Below are 18,107 nucleotides of genomic sequence, written 5' to 3'. Positions count from 1 at the left end.
CTAACCCTTCAGTCACTGAGAGCGGTTTCCCCTCATTCGCTCTACCAAAACCTTTTGACCATCTCGGTCGGATCTCCTCTTAACCTCCTCTGCTCTTAGGAGAAGATCATACAAATTAGGAGTAGGCCATTCGGCCCCTCAAGCCCACTCTGCCGTTCAATAGGTCCATGACTGATCGGATTGTTGGAAGGAGTTTCAGGCCGATAATCAACCAGTTTGATCCACGTTGACATCAAGTCCTGAAGCGGGGCTTGAACATGGAGCTTCTAACCCAGTGGTAGGAACACTACCCACTGTGCCACAAGGCCTATTAGTTACATAAGTCTTTACAAAAAAAAGACAGCTAGCAGAGGCACGACAGGCCGAATAGCCTCTTTCTATGCTGCATCATTCTATGATCAATATTTCCTGTCTCCTACATGTTAAGACGGTGATCCACACAGGCAGGGTACCATGTGGCTCATAATATAAAGTTATTTAAAAAGTCATGTAAAATATACGCCTATATACTTATATAAAAATCACAACATAAAGGGGAGAAAAATTTTTTTTGGTGATTTCAGCCATTTCATAAACTTACCGACATCTTGGTCGAAGGGGTTGGTGGCGAAGAAGGGCATAGTTTGGGATTAAAGAGGGAGCCTTTTAAAGAGCGAGGGGGATGGGTGGGGGGGGGAAAAGGTCCTTCCAGAGGTAGGCCGCAGCCAGGCCTCGGTGTTTCTTCAGGTCTAAGCCCGCAGCACTCGCTCGTCCGCCGGCCTCTGGCGCATCCTAACAACCGAGGCCTTCGACCAGATCACCCTCCCACCCACCTCGCCTGTCGCTTATTTGTTTCCAACACTAATTAAAGCACCTCCAACCAAATCCCTAATCTCACCGCCACCAACAATAAAATCTGTCGGGAGCTTAAATGGCGTCGCAATAGGTGGTGGGGAAAGAAATGAAATAAATAATAACTTTGAACGCCGGTCATGTGACTCCCCTTTCGCCTCCGCCCATTGGAGGCGGTGTTCGTCCCCGCGGTCCTCCAGCAGGTTCAGCCAGGCCAGGGGGCAGCAGCGCTGCATGCGCAATTTACAGTCAGCCTGACCAGGGGGCAGGGCAGCATCAAGAGAGAAATTCAGGCGGTGTAATTGGTTGTCAGCCGTCCCAGGGGGCAGCACCGAGGAAGAAAGGCAGGAGGGTGTGTAATCGGTGTCAGCGCCAAGCAGATATTGCGCATGCGCGGTGCGGGCTCAGTCAGTGACGGGCTGATCGCCATGGCGGCGGCTGGGAGCGGCATGGAGCAGAAACGTGAAGGGACTCAGAAGAAAAGAAGGGGCCCGGGACCCATCGCCACCGCTTATATGGTCATTTATAACGTGGTGATGACGGCTGGGTGAGAACTTGGACTTTGTCCTTAGGCTGGGTCCCAGATGGGTTCCAATAGAGCTAACCGGGGCAGGGACCATCCACAAATTACCATCGCTCTTTACAAACGTACAAAAGCCACCACTGTGTTTTAACATGGCTTTAAATAATATTGTAATAATGCAGTGGGCTTATGTTGTAAAACGACTCTTACCATAGTCAAAAGCAGCATTCCACTGAGCTCCTTTGTAACCTCCATTCTTGCAGAACTGCTTCCTATTTATGGATGGTCCACAAATGGGTGAGCCTCGTACAGTTGTACTGGGTGGAGAAAGGTTATGGTTTGTGGGAGATGCATATGAAATGCAGCAGGGTCTGGTGTGTATATTTGCAAGTATAAGAAGTGCTCCTTTTCCCTTCCACCTAAGTCACGTTTGCATGAGTGTGCTAAATGAGGAACCCCATGTGCAAGTCACTGATGAATATAATTGTAATGTAGCAATGGACATTGTTCTGCATATCTGCACCTGTGTTGCGAAATAAAACTGACTTTGTTCCCTTATAGCTCTACTATTCAGCACAGTAAGGCGAGAGATTGCTATTGCTGGATCGTAGACTGAAGTGAGTTGGCAGGCTTTGATATGGAGGAGATTGGTGGCAAGCCAGGGGCTTGATACGCATTTAACTAGGCAGATAGAGGAAATAAACTTATCTCCAACTAGCAAATATCTAGGAGCAGGTTGACTGCCTGCCCTTGGATTGAATCATCTTTTGAAAAATTTAATTTGATCTGTTCTATCATTTCAGGGTTGGCCCCTGACCTACATACAGAAAAGCTACGTGTTATGTTCCTGGGGGAGTGAGAGATGGTAATGTTCAAGGTTATCAAAAGATTTCTTTATTTATAGCACACTCAGTTGTAGATTTGGTACGAAATACAGCAACTTGTAATTATATGGTGGCTGTCGTGTGAGAGAACATCGCTGAGTATGCCACAAAGTGAGCACTGAACCGTAAAGGGGCAGGGCAGGCGTGGGTAGAGGGTACAGTAAAAGAAGAAGGCTTTTAAAGATGCTGGACAGGAAAGAAAACAAAGACTTGTAAGACATCGGGATCTCTCAAAATGCTTTTGAAGTGTAGTCACTGTAGAAAACACAGCAGCCGATTTGTGCACAGTAAGCTCCCACACACAACAGCAAGATAATAAAGGACCGGATAGTCTGTTTTTTCATAGTGATGTTGGCTGTCTCGGACACCGACCTGGTGGGGGGGTGGTCTTCCATCTGCTCTTCTAGAAAGTGTAAGCCAATCTTATGCAGCTTAACATCTCTGACAGTCTGCCGGAGAGCATCTGTGTCATGTCTGAGCTGATAGATGGATGAAGGACGAGGACACGACAAGTTAGGGACACAAAATGGTTTTCAGAAGGCGAGCAGGGATGTATGGATGAAAGGCAGTGGAATGTGATTGTGGGGAGGTGTTGAGTGGTCAGTCTTTAAGCCAGAGTCAAGGGAACATGTGGGGCCACGGTGGGGAGCTGGAGGTGAAATGTTGTGATTGGAAAAGAGTACTTTGGTCGAGTGATGTGAGGTTGTGGCGCATTTCGGGAATGAGATGGTGATCTTGATGTTGTATTTTAGCTTTTTTAATTTTGTGGGGGGTAATAATCTTCAGCAAAAAGTGACCAGTTACGTGAAAAACACATCTCATTCTGTGAAACAATATTCTGTAATAGTGAAAAAATATTCTGGTTTGCTGGTCAACTTCGTCTTTTAAATTATTTTTTCCCCTAACTGACCCAGTAAGTGCATCTTACTGGATATATGCACTTACATCAAGTCAGATTTTCAATTCTGAGATTGGAGCTGGGAAACAACATCATAGGACCCTTAGACAAAGTTTAGTTCGTTTCCACCCTTCCCTCCTCTCCCAATCCGAGTAGCCATTTCCCTCGGGGACTTGATCAAGTTGCCATTCTTCGTGTCAGCTTGCACAGTGAATATTTGTGAGCTGTTTAACTGTGGAAGGCTCCACAGCCGAGGCATGGGAATGCAGCAAGAGTTGGCCATTTTGCGTTTGCAGCTGTTCCACCATTGAGTGAGATCCTGGATGATCTGTGACCGAACTCCATATACTTGCCCTTGCCCCATATCCATTAATATCTTTGGTTAACAAAGCTAATCTTGGACTCCTCAACTACCAGTAATCGTTTCTCTCTCTCTCTGTCTCTTGCTACCCTATATGTTCCCTTAAAAAGCTTAAACTGATCATATTGCCCATTAACCTTCTAAATTACAGTCCTGTCCTTGCTCATCATCTTCATGTAGGTAGCTCAGTTGGGGACAGAGTGGGAGGGGAGGGAATGCAGACACACCCTGCATAATCCAGAGCAAGAACTTCCTGATTTTATTTTTCCATTCCCTAATATAAGGGAGATGCTGCAAGCTTGGGAGTCAGTGGGTAGCACTTGCACCTCTTGAACCCGGAGATTGTGGGTTTGAGTCCCACTCCAGAGACTTGAGCACGAGAAGATCTGGGCACTCCATTGAGCCAGTGAGGGAGTGCTGCACTGTCAGAGGAGCCGTATTTTGGGTGAAATGTTAAACTTGGGGCCCCGCCTGTCCTCAGGTGGGACATAAGGGATCCCGTGGCACTATTTTGAAGAAGCACAACTTTCTCTAACGGTTCCTTGGCCAATAGTTATCCCTCAACCACTGTCACAATAACATATGATCTGGCCAATTATCATCATACTGTTTATTATCATCATACTGTTTATGGAATCTTGCTGTGTGCAAATTAGCAGCTGCATTTACTTCAAAAGTATTTCATTGGCTGTAAAACAGTTGGAAATTCCTGAAGTTGTGAAAGGTGTTATATCAATGCAAGTCTTTAAAACCTCCCGAATCTAGAGTTTTCTATCCTCCTTTTTTGGGAGTTGCACTTCTGTTAATGTGCTTAATTAGATTTTCTTTTCTGGGTCTGATTAAAGATACTTCTCAATGAGCTAGAAGCTTTTTGATGATGGATTTTTTTTTTGTTAAAACAGGCTGGGGATTCAGATTCAATTACATTCTGCATTTCCTCCAGTATCACTGACCTGATCTATTGTGTCCTCATAAATGAGTCTATTTAAGGAAAGTGCCAAGGGATTACTCTTGTCCTCATATCTGTATCTTCCGCCTCTTGCATTGCAGAGTGTTGGGGAAATTTAAAGAAAGAGAGGCGAACTGTTTTCTTTCTGATCTGGCAGGAATATAACAAGCACCTGCCAATTTACCACCTTCACCCAATAGTGGCGGTTGGTCTCGGGGGCTTATAACAATTGGTCCATGACCTGACAAGTGGTGGGTGTAGCAACAGAATAATACAATGGGCATCACATGGTTAAAGTACAGTCTTAATATCAAAAATAATTATAAAGGCTAATGGAATCCTGGCCTTTACATCCGGAAGACTTGAATAGTGCTGGAAAAAGAGACATGTTGCCAAAGCATTTGAAATTTGGCATTCAGTGTCCTTTAGGGAAGGAAATCTGCTGTCCTTACCTGGCCTGGCCTACATGTGACTCCAGATCCACAGCAATGTGATTGACTCTTAAATGCCCTCTGAAATGGCCCAGCAAGCCACTTAGTTGTATCAAATCACTACAAAGTCTCATAGGAATGAAACCAGATGGACCACCTGGCATCAATCTAGGCACCAGAAACGACAATGGCAAACTCAGCCCTGTTGACCCTGCAAAGTCCTCCATCCTAACATCTGGAAGCTAGTACCAAAATTGGGAGAACTGTCTCACAGAATAGTCAAGCAACAGCCTGACATAGTCATCCTCGCGGAATCATATCTTACAGGTAATTTCCCAGACATCACCATCCCTGGGTATGCCCTGTCCCACCGGCAGGACAGACCCAGCAGAGGTGTCGGCACAGTGGTATACAATCAGGAGGGAGTTGCCCTGGGATTCCCCAACATCAACTCTGGACCCCATGGAGCCTCATGGCATCAAGTGAAACATGGGCAAAGAAACCTCCTGCTGATTACCACGTACCGCCCGCCCTCAGCTGAGGAATCAGTGCTCCTCCATGTTGACCACTCCTTGGAGGAAGCACTGAGGGTGGCAAGGGTGCAGAATGTACTCTGGATGGGGGACTTCAATGTCCATCACCAAGAGTGGCTCGGTAGCACCACTACTGACCAAGCTGGCCGAGTCCTAAAGGACGTAGCTGCTAGACTGGGTCTGCGGCAGATGGTGAGGAAACCAACAAGAGGGAAAAACATACTTGACCTCATCCTCACCAACCTGCCTGCCACAGATGCATCTGTCCATGACAGTATCGGTAGGAATGACCACTGCCCAGTTGTTGTGGAGACGAAGTCCTGCTTTCACATTAAGGATACCCTCCATCGTGTTGCGTGGCACTACCACCGTCCCATCTTCACATTAAGGATGTCCTCCATTGTGTTGTGTGGCATTACCATTGTGTTAAATGGGATAGATTTCAAACAAATCTAGCAACACAAGACCGGGCATCCATGAGACCATTAGCCATTAGCAGCAGCAGAATTGTACTCGAACACAATCTATATCCTCATGGCCCGGCATATCCCCCACTCTACCATTACCATCAAGCCAGGGGATCAACCCTGGTTCTATGAAGAGTGCAGGAGGGCATGCCAGGAGCAGCACTGGGCATACCTAAAAATGAGGTGTAAACCTGGTGAAGCTATAACACAGGACTATGTGCATGCCAAACAGCATAAGCAGCCAATGATACAGAGCTAAGCGATCCCACAGCCAACGGATCAGATCTAAGCTTTGCAGTTCTGTCCCATCTAGTCGTGAATGGTGGTGGACAATTAAACAACTCACTGGAGGAGGAGGAGGCTGCACAAATATCCCCATCCTCAATGATGGAGCCCAGCATATCAGTGCAAAAGGTAAGGCTGAAGCATTTGTAACAATCTTCAGCCAGAAGTGCCAAGTGGCACTCAGCCTCCAGAGGTCCCCAACATCACAGATGCCAGCCTTCAGCCAATTCATTTCACTCGCAAAGGCTAAGGGGCTTGGCAATAGCACTGAAGGCTTGTGCTCTGAAACTTGCCACGCCCCCAACCAAGCTGTTCCAGTACAGCTACAACACTGGCATCTACCCGGCTATGTGAAAAATTGCCCAGATATGTCCTGTACACAAAGCAAGACAAATCCAACCCGGCCAATTACTGTCCCATCATTTTACTCTCCATCAGTAAAGCAATGGAAAGGATCATCAACAGTGCTATCAAGCAATACTTGCTTACCAATAACCTGCTCACTGATGCCCAGTTTGGATTCTACCAGGGCCATTCAGCTCCTGACCTTATTACAGCCTTGGTTCAAACATGGACAAAAGAGCTAAACTCCTGAGGTGAGAGTGACTGCCCTTGATATCAAGGCCGCAGTGTGGCATCAAGGAGCCCGAGCAAAACTGGAGTCAATGGGAATCGGGGAAAACTCTCCGCTGGTTGGAGCCATATCTAGCACAAAGGAAGATCGATGTGGTTGTTGGAGGTCAGTCATCTCAGCTCCAGGACATCACTGCAGGAGTTCCTCAGGGTAGTGTCCTAGGCCCAACCATCTTCAGCTGCTTCATCAATGACCGCCCTTCCATCGTAAGGTCAGAAGTGGGGATATTCGCTGATGATTGCACAACGTTCAGCATCATTCATGACTCCTCATACTGAAGCAGGAGGAGGCCATCAACCTTCCAATCCGTTCTGCTATTTAGTGAGATCATGGTTGACTTATGACCTAACTCCATGTACCAGCCTTTACCCCATCTCCTCTAACATCTTTTCTGGCCAGAGTAGATAGGACAAAACTGTTCCCACTCATGAAAGGATTGAGGACAAGAGGGCACAGATTTAAAGTAATTTGTAAAGGAAGCAAAAGTGATATAAGGAAAAACTTTTTTTAGGCAACAAGTGGTTAGGTCTGGAATGCACTGCCTGAGAGTGCGGTGGAGAGAGGTTCAGTTGAAGTATTCAAAAGAGAATTAGACTCTTGCTTTTCAGATAACAATGTGCAGGGTTACCAGGAGAAGTAGTACTAAGTGCATTGCTCATTCAGAGAGCTGGTGCAGGCACAATGGGCCAAATGGCCTCCTGCACTGTAACAATTCTGTGCTCTTGGATTAACAAAAATCTATCAATCTCAGTTTTAAAATTAACAATTGATCAAGCAATGATTGCCTTTTATGGAAGACTGTACCAAACTCCTACCACCTTTGTGTGAAGTAGTCCCTAATTGCGCCCCGGAAAGGCCTGACTCTGTTTTTTAAACTGCGTCCCCTGCCTCCCCTACCCCCAGTCTTAAACTGCCCATACAGTGGAAATGGGATCGTTTCTCCCAATCTATCAATTCCCCTAGCTCTTGAAAACTTGGTTCAAATCATCCCATAACCTTCTAAATTACAGGGCATTTGACCCTAGTTTGTGTAACATCTATTTTTGGCTTAACACTTCAGGTATCATTGTGGTAAATCTACACACCACTCCTTCCAAGGCCAATATATCCTTCCTAAGGTGTGATGCCCAGCTGCTCACAATAACTCCAGGTGTGGTCTATCCAGGGCTTTATATACCTGAAGCATGACTTCTCCACCCCTGTGTTCTATTCCTCCTGATATCAAGGCCAGAATTTCATTAGCCTTTTTGATGTTTTTCTGTACCTGAAGAGGACTGCATTACCTGAAACAGTTCCCCAAAGAGTTATTTCTTGTTTAATCCCTTCAGCTATGGACATTACTTGCTCTTTTTGTCACAAGGTCTGCCTTGTGTCTCTCCATCTATGATTGGGACTGCCTCACTCCCACCCTCTGGATGACCCTGATTCTGTTGCATTCTGACATTGCAATGCAGTAAGACGATGTAATTCCAATAACGTGGAGCTCTATTCATTCACCAATTCCTCCCCATTCCTCACCAGTCAACCAGTGAGGAGGTTTAACATTCACAGAACATCAACCCTGACTCCACAAGTGTGAAACCTAAGTTCATGGAATGCTCTGCAGCCCATATGCTAACTCGCACTCAATTCCATTCACCTGTACTCACTGACTTATCTTTGTTCCCAGTCCACTACCTACCCACTGTGTCACACTCTCCTCCTTTAAAACCTACCTGTTTGAGAACGTTTGGACGCCTGTCCAAATATTCCTCCTCCTTTGGCTGTGTGTGTGAATTTTAGTCTGATAATGTTCCTGTGCAGCAGCTGAAAACAGTTCACAGTTTCAAAGGTGCTAGATAAATGCAAGTTGCTGGTGGTGAACCAGCTGTGAAACTGTTGGGAGTCCATGACAAAGAGCAGCACCTGGTGTGGGTAAGGTGAATGTAACACTGTCCCAATAGGAGGTGCTACTCTGAGACTAAGGCAAGTTGGGGTGGAATAAAGTGGGGTGGTAGCAGCTTGGAGCCCCTGATGGTGTTGCCGAGCTGATTAATGCTGCAATACAGCGCCTATCTAATAAATGTTCTATTGTTTTTCCAGATGGCTTGTCATCGCAGTGGGTCTGATTCGAGCTGGCTTGGCAAGGGGCACATACCACGGCCTCTATTATTCCATCGAGAAACCATTGAAGTTCTTCCAGACAGGGGCATTGCTGGAGGTGGGTAGTGCTGATGGTCTCGTTTACCCTGCTGGGCTCTCCTTGGCAACATGTCATAAACATGTTTGCAACATTTGTTTTACATGGCTGCTGACAGCAGTTGTAACACCACTGATGGTGCTGGAGCAGCCTGCCACCATGAATGGGAGCTGCCCTCTGCAGACACGTTAGCAGTCCTGTGCATCTACCTTGGAACTTTTGGGGATCGTGTAACATTTCCACCCTTAATCGGGTGGCACAGGAAACTGTCTATTGCTTATATTTGACGGTGATTTTTTTCTTTCTCTCTGATTCATCTCAAATCGAAAATGTGGCTTTCTCCAGCAAGTACTGAAGCTTTGCTGGTTAGAGGGACTTTGGCTATATTGGGACCATGGGGGAAGCTTGCGGATGGTGCTTCGGGTGAGAATAGTTGTTTGCCGATGGGACTATCTGGTGAGGTATGATTTAGTATGAAATGGGGAAGCCTGGCTTTGTGGGTGCTTTCCATCAGAATTGTACTTGCTGATAGCATAACAATCGGCCATTAGAGGACAAACTTGTATTTCGATAGCGTCTTTCACAACCTTGGAACATAAAGTGCTTACTAGCCAATGAAGTACTCCCAGCACTTTCTGTTCACTTAGCAGGTCGGGCAGCATCTGCGGAGAAAGAGAAAAACAGTTAAAGTTTTAGCTCTGTAACCCTTCGCCAGAACTGGAAAACTTTGCGGATGTAACATATTTGAAGTGAACATTGCAGAGAAAGGGACAGGAGGAAAGGTCTGTGATGGGTCAGAAGGCACGAGTAACTTTAAACGAACTGCAGAATCATTATTAGTACCAGCTGTCTGAAAAATAGGAAGAGTTGTTAGGATCTGAAATTTTCGAATGCATTGTCTGAGTGCAGAAAGCTGTAAGGCGTCTCATTGAAGGACAAAGTGCTGTTCTTTGAGCTTCCGCTGAACTAGATTGGAAGGATGTAGAAGGCCAAGAGAAGAGAGGCCAGAGTGCGAGCGGGGTGGAGAATTAAAATGACAAGCAACCAGAAGCTCAGGGTCACGCTTGTGGACTGAATGAGGGGTCATAGGGTCATTTCAGCACAGAAGGAGGCCATTTGGTCCATCAAACCCAGACCAGAGCAATCCAGTCAGTCAGTCCTGCAAAGCAATCATTTGTGTAGTAATTTTTGTTGAGTAGGAAACATTGCAGCCCAATTTGGCACATAAGGTCCCACAATCAACTGTAAGAAAAGTGATCATATGATATTTGTGATTTTTTTTTTAAATGCCGAAAAAACTCAGGTAGAATCTGTGAAGAGAGAAATTGAGTTAACGTTTCGGGTTGATGACTTTTCATCAGAACTGAATCATTAACTCTTTTTTTTCTCTACAGAAGCTCCCACCATTTTTTGTTTTTATTTCAAACTTCCAGGGTCTGCAGTATTTTGCTTTTGTTTTAATGTTTCTGGTATTAGTTAAGGGATAAATATTGGCCAGGACAACTAGCAATCCCTCCAGTCCTTCTCTGAATAGTGCCATGAGACCTTGTATACCCAGTTGGGTATACAAGCAGATGAGTTTGAAGTCTCAACCAAAAGGTGGCACCTGCAACAATGTAGCATTCCCTCAGCATTGCATTCAAACGTCATTCTGGATTATGTGCTTGGTCTGAAGCGTGGGTCTTGAACCCACAATTTTCTGACTTGGGGCTGGGGGTGGTGTGGGCAGGAAACTGCCTGCTAAAGCTAAAGGGAATGTACTAAAAGACACTAATGTGCCATGGAATGGGGATAAGTGTGCATGTTAACACAACAGGGTCCTGACCTCTGCTGGGTGGACGACAAACAAAGATCAGAAGAATCTCCATGCGGAAGAGCAGAAGATTGTCATGAGTCAAGCCTGTGGCCCTCTTCCTGTTGCTGCTGTTTCAGAGCAGTGCTGGCCATTGCTGCAGAGCAGCATGGATTGTGTGTGATGCAGACATGGATGAAACTGGCTGAGGGGGAGCTTGAATTGGCAACCTTGTTTTTAATTCATTCACAGGATGTGGGATTCGCTTGCATGGCCCATCCCAAGTTGCCGTGGAGGTGGTGGTGAACTGCCCCCTTGGGTACAACTGAGTGGCTTGCTAGGCCATTTCAGAGAACACTTAAGAGTTAACCACATTGCTGTGGACCTGGAGCCACATGTAGACCAGACCAGATATTGATGGCAGATATTCTTCTTTAAAGGACATTAGTGAACCAGATGGGTATTTACAGCAATCTGGTAGCTTCGTGGTCATCTTTATTGATCCTAGCTTTGTATTCCAGATTTATTTAATTTCCATAGCTAATGGGATTTTGAACATGAGTCTCTGGTCATTAGCCCAAGACTCTGCTTCCACCACCTTTTCAGGAAGAGTTCCAAAGACTCACGGCCCTCTGAGTGAGAATTTCACCTCATCTCTATTTTAAATGGGCTTATTTCTAAACAGTGACCGCTAGTTCTAGACTCTACCACAAGAGGAAACATCCTCCCCACATCCACCCTGCCAAGACCCCTCAGGATCTTATATGTTTCAATGTTCTGAGGTTGTGAAACATTCTGTATAAATGCACGTTTTTTTTTCTATCTACATTTGAAGATTTTTTTTTTTGCCAAGTATCTCCAAAGTAGTTTGACATTTCAATATTTTATCAATTGCTTTTGTGGTAATAGTGATTTTAGTGAATGGGAGTACGGTATGGATGATTTCGTGAATGTGATGTTTTGTCACTCAGCAGCTGAACCTTTCAGTCCTGTGCATTCTATAATTCCGTTTAGAAAATGGCTGAAAGAGTGGGACCACACAACTAAATATTTGTCTCTTCCATTTCTTTCAGATCCTTCATTGTGCTGCAGGTACGTATGCACCTTTGTTCCCCAAGAACAAGGTAATCGTTTCATTTTAAAAAAACTTCCATAATAAAACAAGAATTCTATGTGCTGCAGGCTCTTCCTTTAACATTTTCCTATTGCATATCAATAAGACCTCATTTGTAAAAAGGTGTACCTCTACTCCAGTGAGCTATGCCAAGTGCGATCTGCTATATTTTCGAAAAAACAACCCTGGTTTAGTTACTTAACTGAAGTGGCCAGGTTTGTCTAATCACTGGTGGATCTCACTGGTATTATGACTCTTATTCCCCACAATATGCCAATTTGAAATCGAAATCAACCATTTTAAAATTGTACTCCCGGGGTAAGGAACAGAGGAGTCAATGCCACATGGTGCAGTAGCTTAACTCACACTTTTCTCCCATGCAGGGTAACGAGATAGAGACACTGGGAAGAATTTTCCCCCCTGTCGGGGGGAAGTTCAGGAGCGGGCGCGCCCCTGATTGGGGGTGTGCCGCCATTTTACATGGGTGGGCCAATTAAGGCCCACCCAGTGTGACGTCCGGCAGGAAGTGCTGTATGCTCCCTGTGCGGGTGGGGGGGGGGACGGGACGGAATCCCTCAGTCCCTCAGCCGAGAGTGCGCTCATCTCCCTGAGGCTAAGTGCTGCCTCAGGGAGATCGGCAGCAAATTTAAAAATGAAGGGGCAAAAATAAAATTGCCCTGACGTCCTCTCATGTGCCACTGTCATGAGTTGGGACATGTCCATAACTTTTAATCAAACCTTTGTTACATTTTTTAAAACCCTCATGAAAGCTCATCCTGCCCGCGGATGAGCTTTCATGCTTTTTCTGAAGCCCGCCAGGGCTCCCGGCCTACCCGCCAACCTTAAGGTTGGATGGGCAGGTCCATTAATTATTTAAATTACTCTTTAAATGGCCTCAATTGGCCGTTGACAGGTCAGCGGGCGCACAGCTGATTCGGCTGCAGCCCCCCCCACCCCCACACCAACCTGAAAATTGAAATGACGCGGGGTGACGTCGGGAGCACCGCCCAAAGTCATGTCGTGTCACTCTACGTGTCGGCGAGCGGGTCCTGCCCCCCGCTCACCGACCTAAAGATCCTGGCCTCTGTCTGAGTTTTAGCGAACTGAATTTTGGATCATCTTAACCAAGTTCCATGAGGGTGGAGATGCGATTATCTTTTGAGTTTTCATGCCAGCTAACTCTGAGGCTATGGGGTGGCTAATACTGGAAACACAAGGTGATACTACTGCAACAGAGGTTAGGGCTGGGGTTCATTGTTAGGGCAGAGGTTAGGAGGAGGTTTGACCCCACACCAGGCTTTGATATAGCTGATCTGGGAGTGGATGATGCTCAGACTGCACGCTAACGTTGGAAAGCATTTAATTCCCTGCATCGATATCCCACACTTTGACAAATGCTAAAATTCACAAAGCAGAAAATGCTTGGAATGAATATTCACAAATAACATGTGTGAAGTTAAACCCAATTGCTGTGAGTTCCTTCACTGTGAGTTCTTCACATTTAATTCTCTTGCATTTTTATTCTTGAGTTCACACTCCTGAACCGCTAGGTGTTAAAGCTTCAAAAATGTTATTTATGACCTGATGCTTTCGGCCCCTACTTCCTTGGAGTTCAGCATCAAATCAGGGCATAAATTTTAGGCTGATGACCTTTCATTAAAACTCAGGTGCTGATGAAAGGTCATCGACCCAAAACGTTAACTCTGTTTCTCTCTCTCCACAGGTGCTGCCTGACCTGAGTATTTCCAGCATTTTCTGTTTTTATTTCAGATTTCCAGCATCTGCAGTATTTAGCTTTTGTGTTGTTGCAGGGCTTAAATTTATTGTGTAATTACATTACAGCTGTAGTATTGGTGCGGCTGTAGAATAAGTACTGTCTGAACATGGAACAAAACAGCGAGTGAGCCTAGGTCCACTTCCCTCCACCCAGTGCTGACGTTAACAGAACCTATACCCCAAGACTTGGGTGTTTATACACAGCTGAAAAGTTCCCCTCATCTCCCCTCTGGATTTTTTGCCTATTATATTAAATCTGTGTCCTCTGTTTATTATATAAAATGCTCTTTATAAAATTATTAAAGTTGATGCTTTACAACAGTGTTACTTAGTAACATACAGCCCCCTGAGAACTATCAACTCCAGTCATAACTGTACTTAAATCTCTTGTGCACTAGTTTTGTTCGTGGAACTTTATGGTGCAACAGGTCTGGAAAGGCTAAAGTTGGCACTGTTATCTGCATTGCTAGATGCATCCTAAACCAGAATTCTTTACCCCACGCTACGCACCAAAATGGCCCACAGAGGTTGGCAAAAGAACCAGATGGTAGATGAGATTTTTTTTTTAACGCAGCAAGCCATTGTGATCTGGAATGCACTGCCTGAAAGGTTGGTGGAAGCAGATTCAAAAATAAATTTCAACGGGTATTGGATAAATGCTTGAAGGAGAAAAATTTGCAGAGCGATGGGGAAAACTGAGCTAGCTAGATAATTCTACCAAAGAGCTGGCGCTGGAATGATGGGTGAAATGGCCTCCTTTTATGCTATACCACTTCTGTGGTTTAGACTGGAGTCATAGAACCAATTTCTTGTTCAGGGGTCACTCTTTGGAAGATTGTTACAGGTCTGTGTCGAACCTTTTTCCCCATATGCTGAGCATGTGACTTTAACCAATGTAGATGCTTATCAAATAACAGAAGGCACTTCCTCACAGGGTGAAAGCAAATGACTGGATGTATCAGTATTTATCTTTTTACATGGTCCTTTACACTTGTTCTGTGGGAACTGCTTTCTAATAACATTTACTTGTTAGAGAGCTGCACCCAACCCAATTCACGTATCTATTGGGTTGCATTTCTGGTGTAGCATGTCTGTTGTGGACCTTAGGTGAAGGAGATTTGGGCTGTGAAAGTCACTTCGACTTCTAAGTACAACTGCACTATGTGGGCTATAACCCCTCCTGCATGGGAACTAAGCGCCCAACATTGAATGGGAAGGGTGGTGCCCAAGAACTGAGACACCTCTGTCTGTTATTCGGAGGAAATCCAACAATTGTACTATTGGCAGCAGTGCCTTCAGCTAGCTCAACCCTAAAGCTCTCCACTTCCTATCACCTTTCAATTCGCTCCTTTAAAACCTACCCCTTTGATCAAGCTTTTGATCAGCTGCCCTGGTACCTGGTTCAGTCCAAAATTGTTTTAATTTGCTCCTGTGAAGCACCTTGGAACGTTTCACTATGTTAAAGGGACTATATAAATGTCAGTTGTTTTTTTTTTACAGGAATCGTTCCATCTTCTGTGGTCCTGACTGGGTTCCAGGTGATGTCACGGGTGTTCTTGACCTGGGCAGTTACGCACAGTGTGAAACAGGTAAGAGGGAAACGAGGGGCAGTGATCGAATCAGCATGTGTTTCAATAACTCCCCTGTTTATATTGAGGGGTACACCTCCACCCTGTTCACTGACACCTCCCTAAGAGAGGACGTTACCCAGTGTGTCATTCAAGCAGCCAGCCTTAACCCACATTATGCTGACATCCTAATCTACCATGGAACCAATCAATGAAGCTCAATCCTGTGTGACAACAGGTACAAGAACTCTCCGATGGCGCAGGCGGATGTGTCACTTGAGCATAGAATGTTATGGCACAGAAGGAGGCCATTCAGCCCATGGTGCATGTGCCAGCTCTTTAGTAGACCTATCTAATTAGATATACTCTGGTCGTTTCCCATTGCCCCATAAAATTTTTCCTTCTTATGTATTTACCCAATTTCCTCTGGATTTTTGCTATCGAATCAGTTGATAGTGATCAGTAGCAGAGATCTTCGCCAGATATCCCCCTTTCTTCCCATCCCCACCCCATCTCCTCCTCTTAACCCAAGGATATTGAGCTCAGTTGTAGCATCTTTTTTGCTTTACCAGTTAACAGGTCAGGCTCTGAATATGGGTGCTTCCTTGTGCATCTGCCCCAGTCTAACATGGGACAGTGCATTCACCAGCCTTGTCTTTGGAACAGTAAGAACTCTGTGAAAAGAGTTAACAGGAGGTAGTTAGTAGCTGGAAGCATTGCTGTGCAGTCATTGAAGTAAAGAAATAAAATAATTGGTGTTGGGATGTGAATGGTGCTGCCAGTGCCACATTTATTGCGGTGTCAGCCGTGACTCAATGGGCAGCTATTTGGCCTCTGAATCAGAAAGTTATGATCCCCAATCCAGAGACATGAGCACAAAATCTAGGATGATGCTCCCGTTGCAGCACTGAGGGAGTGCTGTACTGATAGAGGTGCCGTTTTTGAGATGAGACGTGAGATGGTTTGCTAATGCTGTTGGGGCTGTTTAAACTAAATTGGCAGGGGGGTGGGATCCTGAAAAGTAGTTCAGAGAGGTGAGAAGCTGGGATGGAATCAGAAGTTAAAAAGCTATGTGAGTCTGGAAGGCAGAGGAGACATAGGCTAGATAAAAAAAGAAGTAAGTTTAGCAAGGCTAAATGAAATATATTTTAATGCAAGGAGCCTGAGGAGTAAAGCAGACGAGCTGAGGTCACAGATAGGCACGTGGGAGTATGATATTGTAGCTATGACTGACACTTGGCTAAAAGAAGGGCAGGATTGGCAGCTCAGCATTCCTGGTTGCAGGGTATTCGGACACTATAGAGAGTGGGATAGAAGAGGAGGGAGGTTGCAATATTGATCAAGGAATCAATTGTAGCAGTGAGGAGGGATGATATCTTGGAAGGATCATCAAATGAGGCCATATGGGTAGAAGTAAAAAAACACAAAAGGGGCAAACAAGCTGTTGGGTGTGTACTGTAGGCCCCCCAAACAGTCAAGGGGAGAGATAGAGGATCAAATATGTAATCAAATTTCAGAGAAGTGTAAGAATAATGGGGCAACAATAGTTGGGGATTTTAACTACCCAAATATTAACTGGGATAGTTTTAGTGTGCAAGGTAGTGGGGGGAGAAAAATCCTTAAGTTGCATCCGGGAGAACCTTTTAGCCAGTAGGTAGAAAGCTCAACAAGGGAGGGGTCAGTTCTGGACCTAATATTCGGAAATGAGCCCATGCAGGTGGAAGGTGTATCAGTAGGGGAGCATTTTGGAGATAGTGACCATAACTCGGTTAGATTTAGGATCTTTATGGAAAAGGATAAGGTTGGGCTGGGAATAAAAGTTCTAGACTGGGGAAAGGTTAATTTTACTAAGATGAGATACAATTTGGCCCAAGTGGACTGGGACCAGCTACTTTCAGACAAAACTGTGTCAGAGCAGTGAGAGGCATTCGAGGAGGAAATAGAGAGAGTACAGGGCAAATATGTTCCCGAAAAGACAAAGCGGGGGAACCAAGTCTCGAGAACCCTGGATGTCAAGGGACATAAAGGTTAGGATTAAGAAAAAAAGAAAAGCTTATGGTAGATACCAAAGGCCCAATGCGGCAGAGTCCCTTGAGGAGTATAAAAAGTGCAGGGGGGAACTTAAAAAAGAAATTAGGAAAGCTAAGAGAGTGCATGAGAAAGCATTGGTGGGTGGAATAAAGAAAAAACCTAAAGGGGTTTTTTAAATAAAGAGCAAGAGAATAGCTAGGAAAAGAGTGGGGCCAATTAGGGACCATAGAGGTAGTCAGCATGTGGACCCAGAAGACGTGGGTACAGCCCTCAATGAATACTTTACGTTGGTCTTCACAATGGAAATGGATGCAGGTATAGACATCAGGATGGAGGACTCTGAAACACTAGAGGAAATTAACAGAGAGAGAGAGGAGGTACTAACAGGTTTAACGGCCTTAATAGTGGATAAATCCGTAGGCCCGGATGAGATGTATCCCAGGCTGTTGAGGGAAGCAAGGGAAAAGATATCAGGGGCCCTGGCAGGAATTTCCAAATCCCTTTTGGCCACAGGTGAGGTGCCAGAGGACTGCAAGACTGCTAACATTGTCCCATCATTAAAAAAGGGAAGAAGGGATAGACAAGGAAATTACAGGCCAGATAAAAGCAAAATACTACGGATGCTGGAAATCTGAAACAAAAACAAAAATAGCTGGAAAAACTCAGCAGGTCTGACAGCATCTGCGGAGAGGAATACAGTTAACGTTTCGAGTCCATATAACGTCATTACATTACAGGCCAGTCAGTCTAACCTCGGTGGTGGGGAAGTTACAAGAAAGAATTCTGAGGGACAGAATATATCTGCAATTGGAGAGACATGGATTAATCAGGGATAGTCAGCATGGATTTGT

General features: G+C 45.2%; 2 protein-coding genes across 4 annotated transcripts in view; one reads left to right on the top strand and one right to left on the bottom strand.

The window, feature by feature from the left end:
- The window catches only part of stam2 (signal transducing adaptor molecule (SH3 domain and ITAM motif) 2), a 60,947-nt gene extending 59,981 nt beyond the window's left edge, over positions 1-966 (bottom strand). For all 3 annotated transcript variants that reach the window (XM_078552639.1, XM_078552638.1, XM_078552640.1), the window contains exon 1: positions 581-966. Coding sequence is in view for 2 of the 3 variants with exons in the window: in XM_078552638.1 (XP_078408764.1) it covers positions 581-620 (40 nt within the window). In the remaining variant the exon portion in view is untranslated. The remainder of the gene's footprint in view (positions 1-580) is intronic.
- Positions 967-1,243: 277 nt separating this feature from the next.
- Positions 1,244-18,107, top strand: part of hacd2 (3-hydroxyacyl-CoA dehydratase 2) — a 33,980-nt gene continuing 17,116 nt past the window's right edge. Inside the window, exons 1-4 of the mRNA XM_078552634.1 lie at positions 1,244-1,378; positions 8,879-8,996; positions 11,841-11,859; positions 15,158-15,246. Coding sequence (XP_078408760.1) covers positions 1,260-1,378; positions 8,879-8,996; positions 11,841-11,859; positions 15,158-15,246 — 345 coding nt within the window. The 5' untranslated portion in view covers positions 1,244-1,259. The remainder of the gene's footprint in view (positions 1,379-8,878; positions 8,997-11,840; positions 11,860-15,157; positions 15,247-18,107) is intronic.

Source organism: Cetorhinus maximus, chromosome 11 (assembly GCF_964194155.1).
Source record: "Cetorhinus maximus chromosome 11, sCetMax3.hap1.1, whole genome shotgun sequence".
Classification (NCBI taxonomy): Eukaryota; Metazoa; Chordata; class Chondrichthyes; order Lamniformes; family Cetorhinidae; genus Cetorhinus; species Cetorhinus maximus.
The sequence above is the reverse complement of the archived record's forward strand: the minus strand, read 5'-3'. Positions and strand labels throughout refer to the sequence as shown.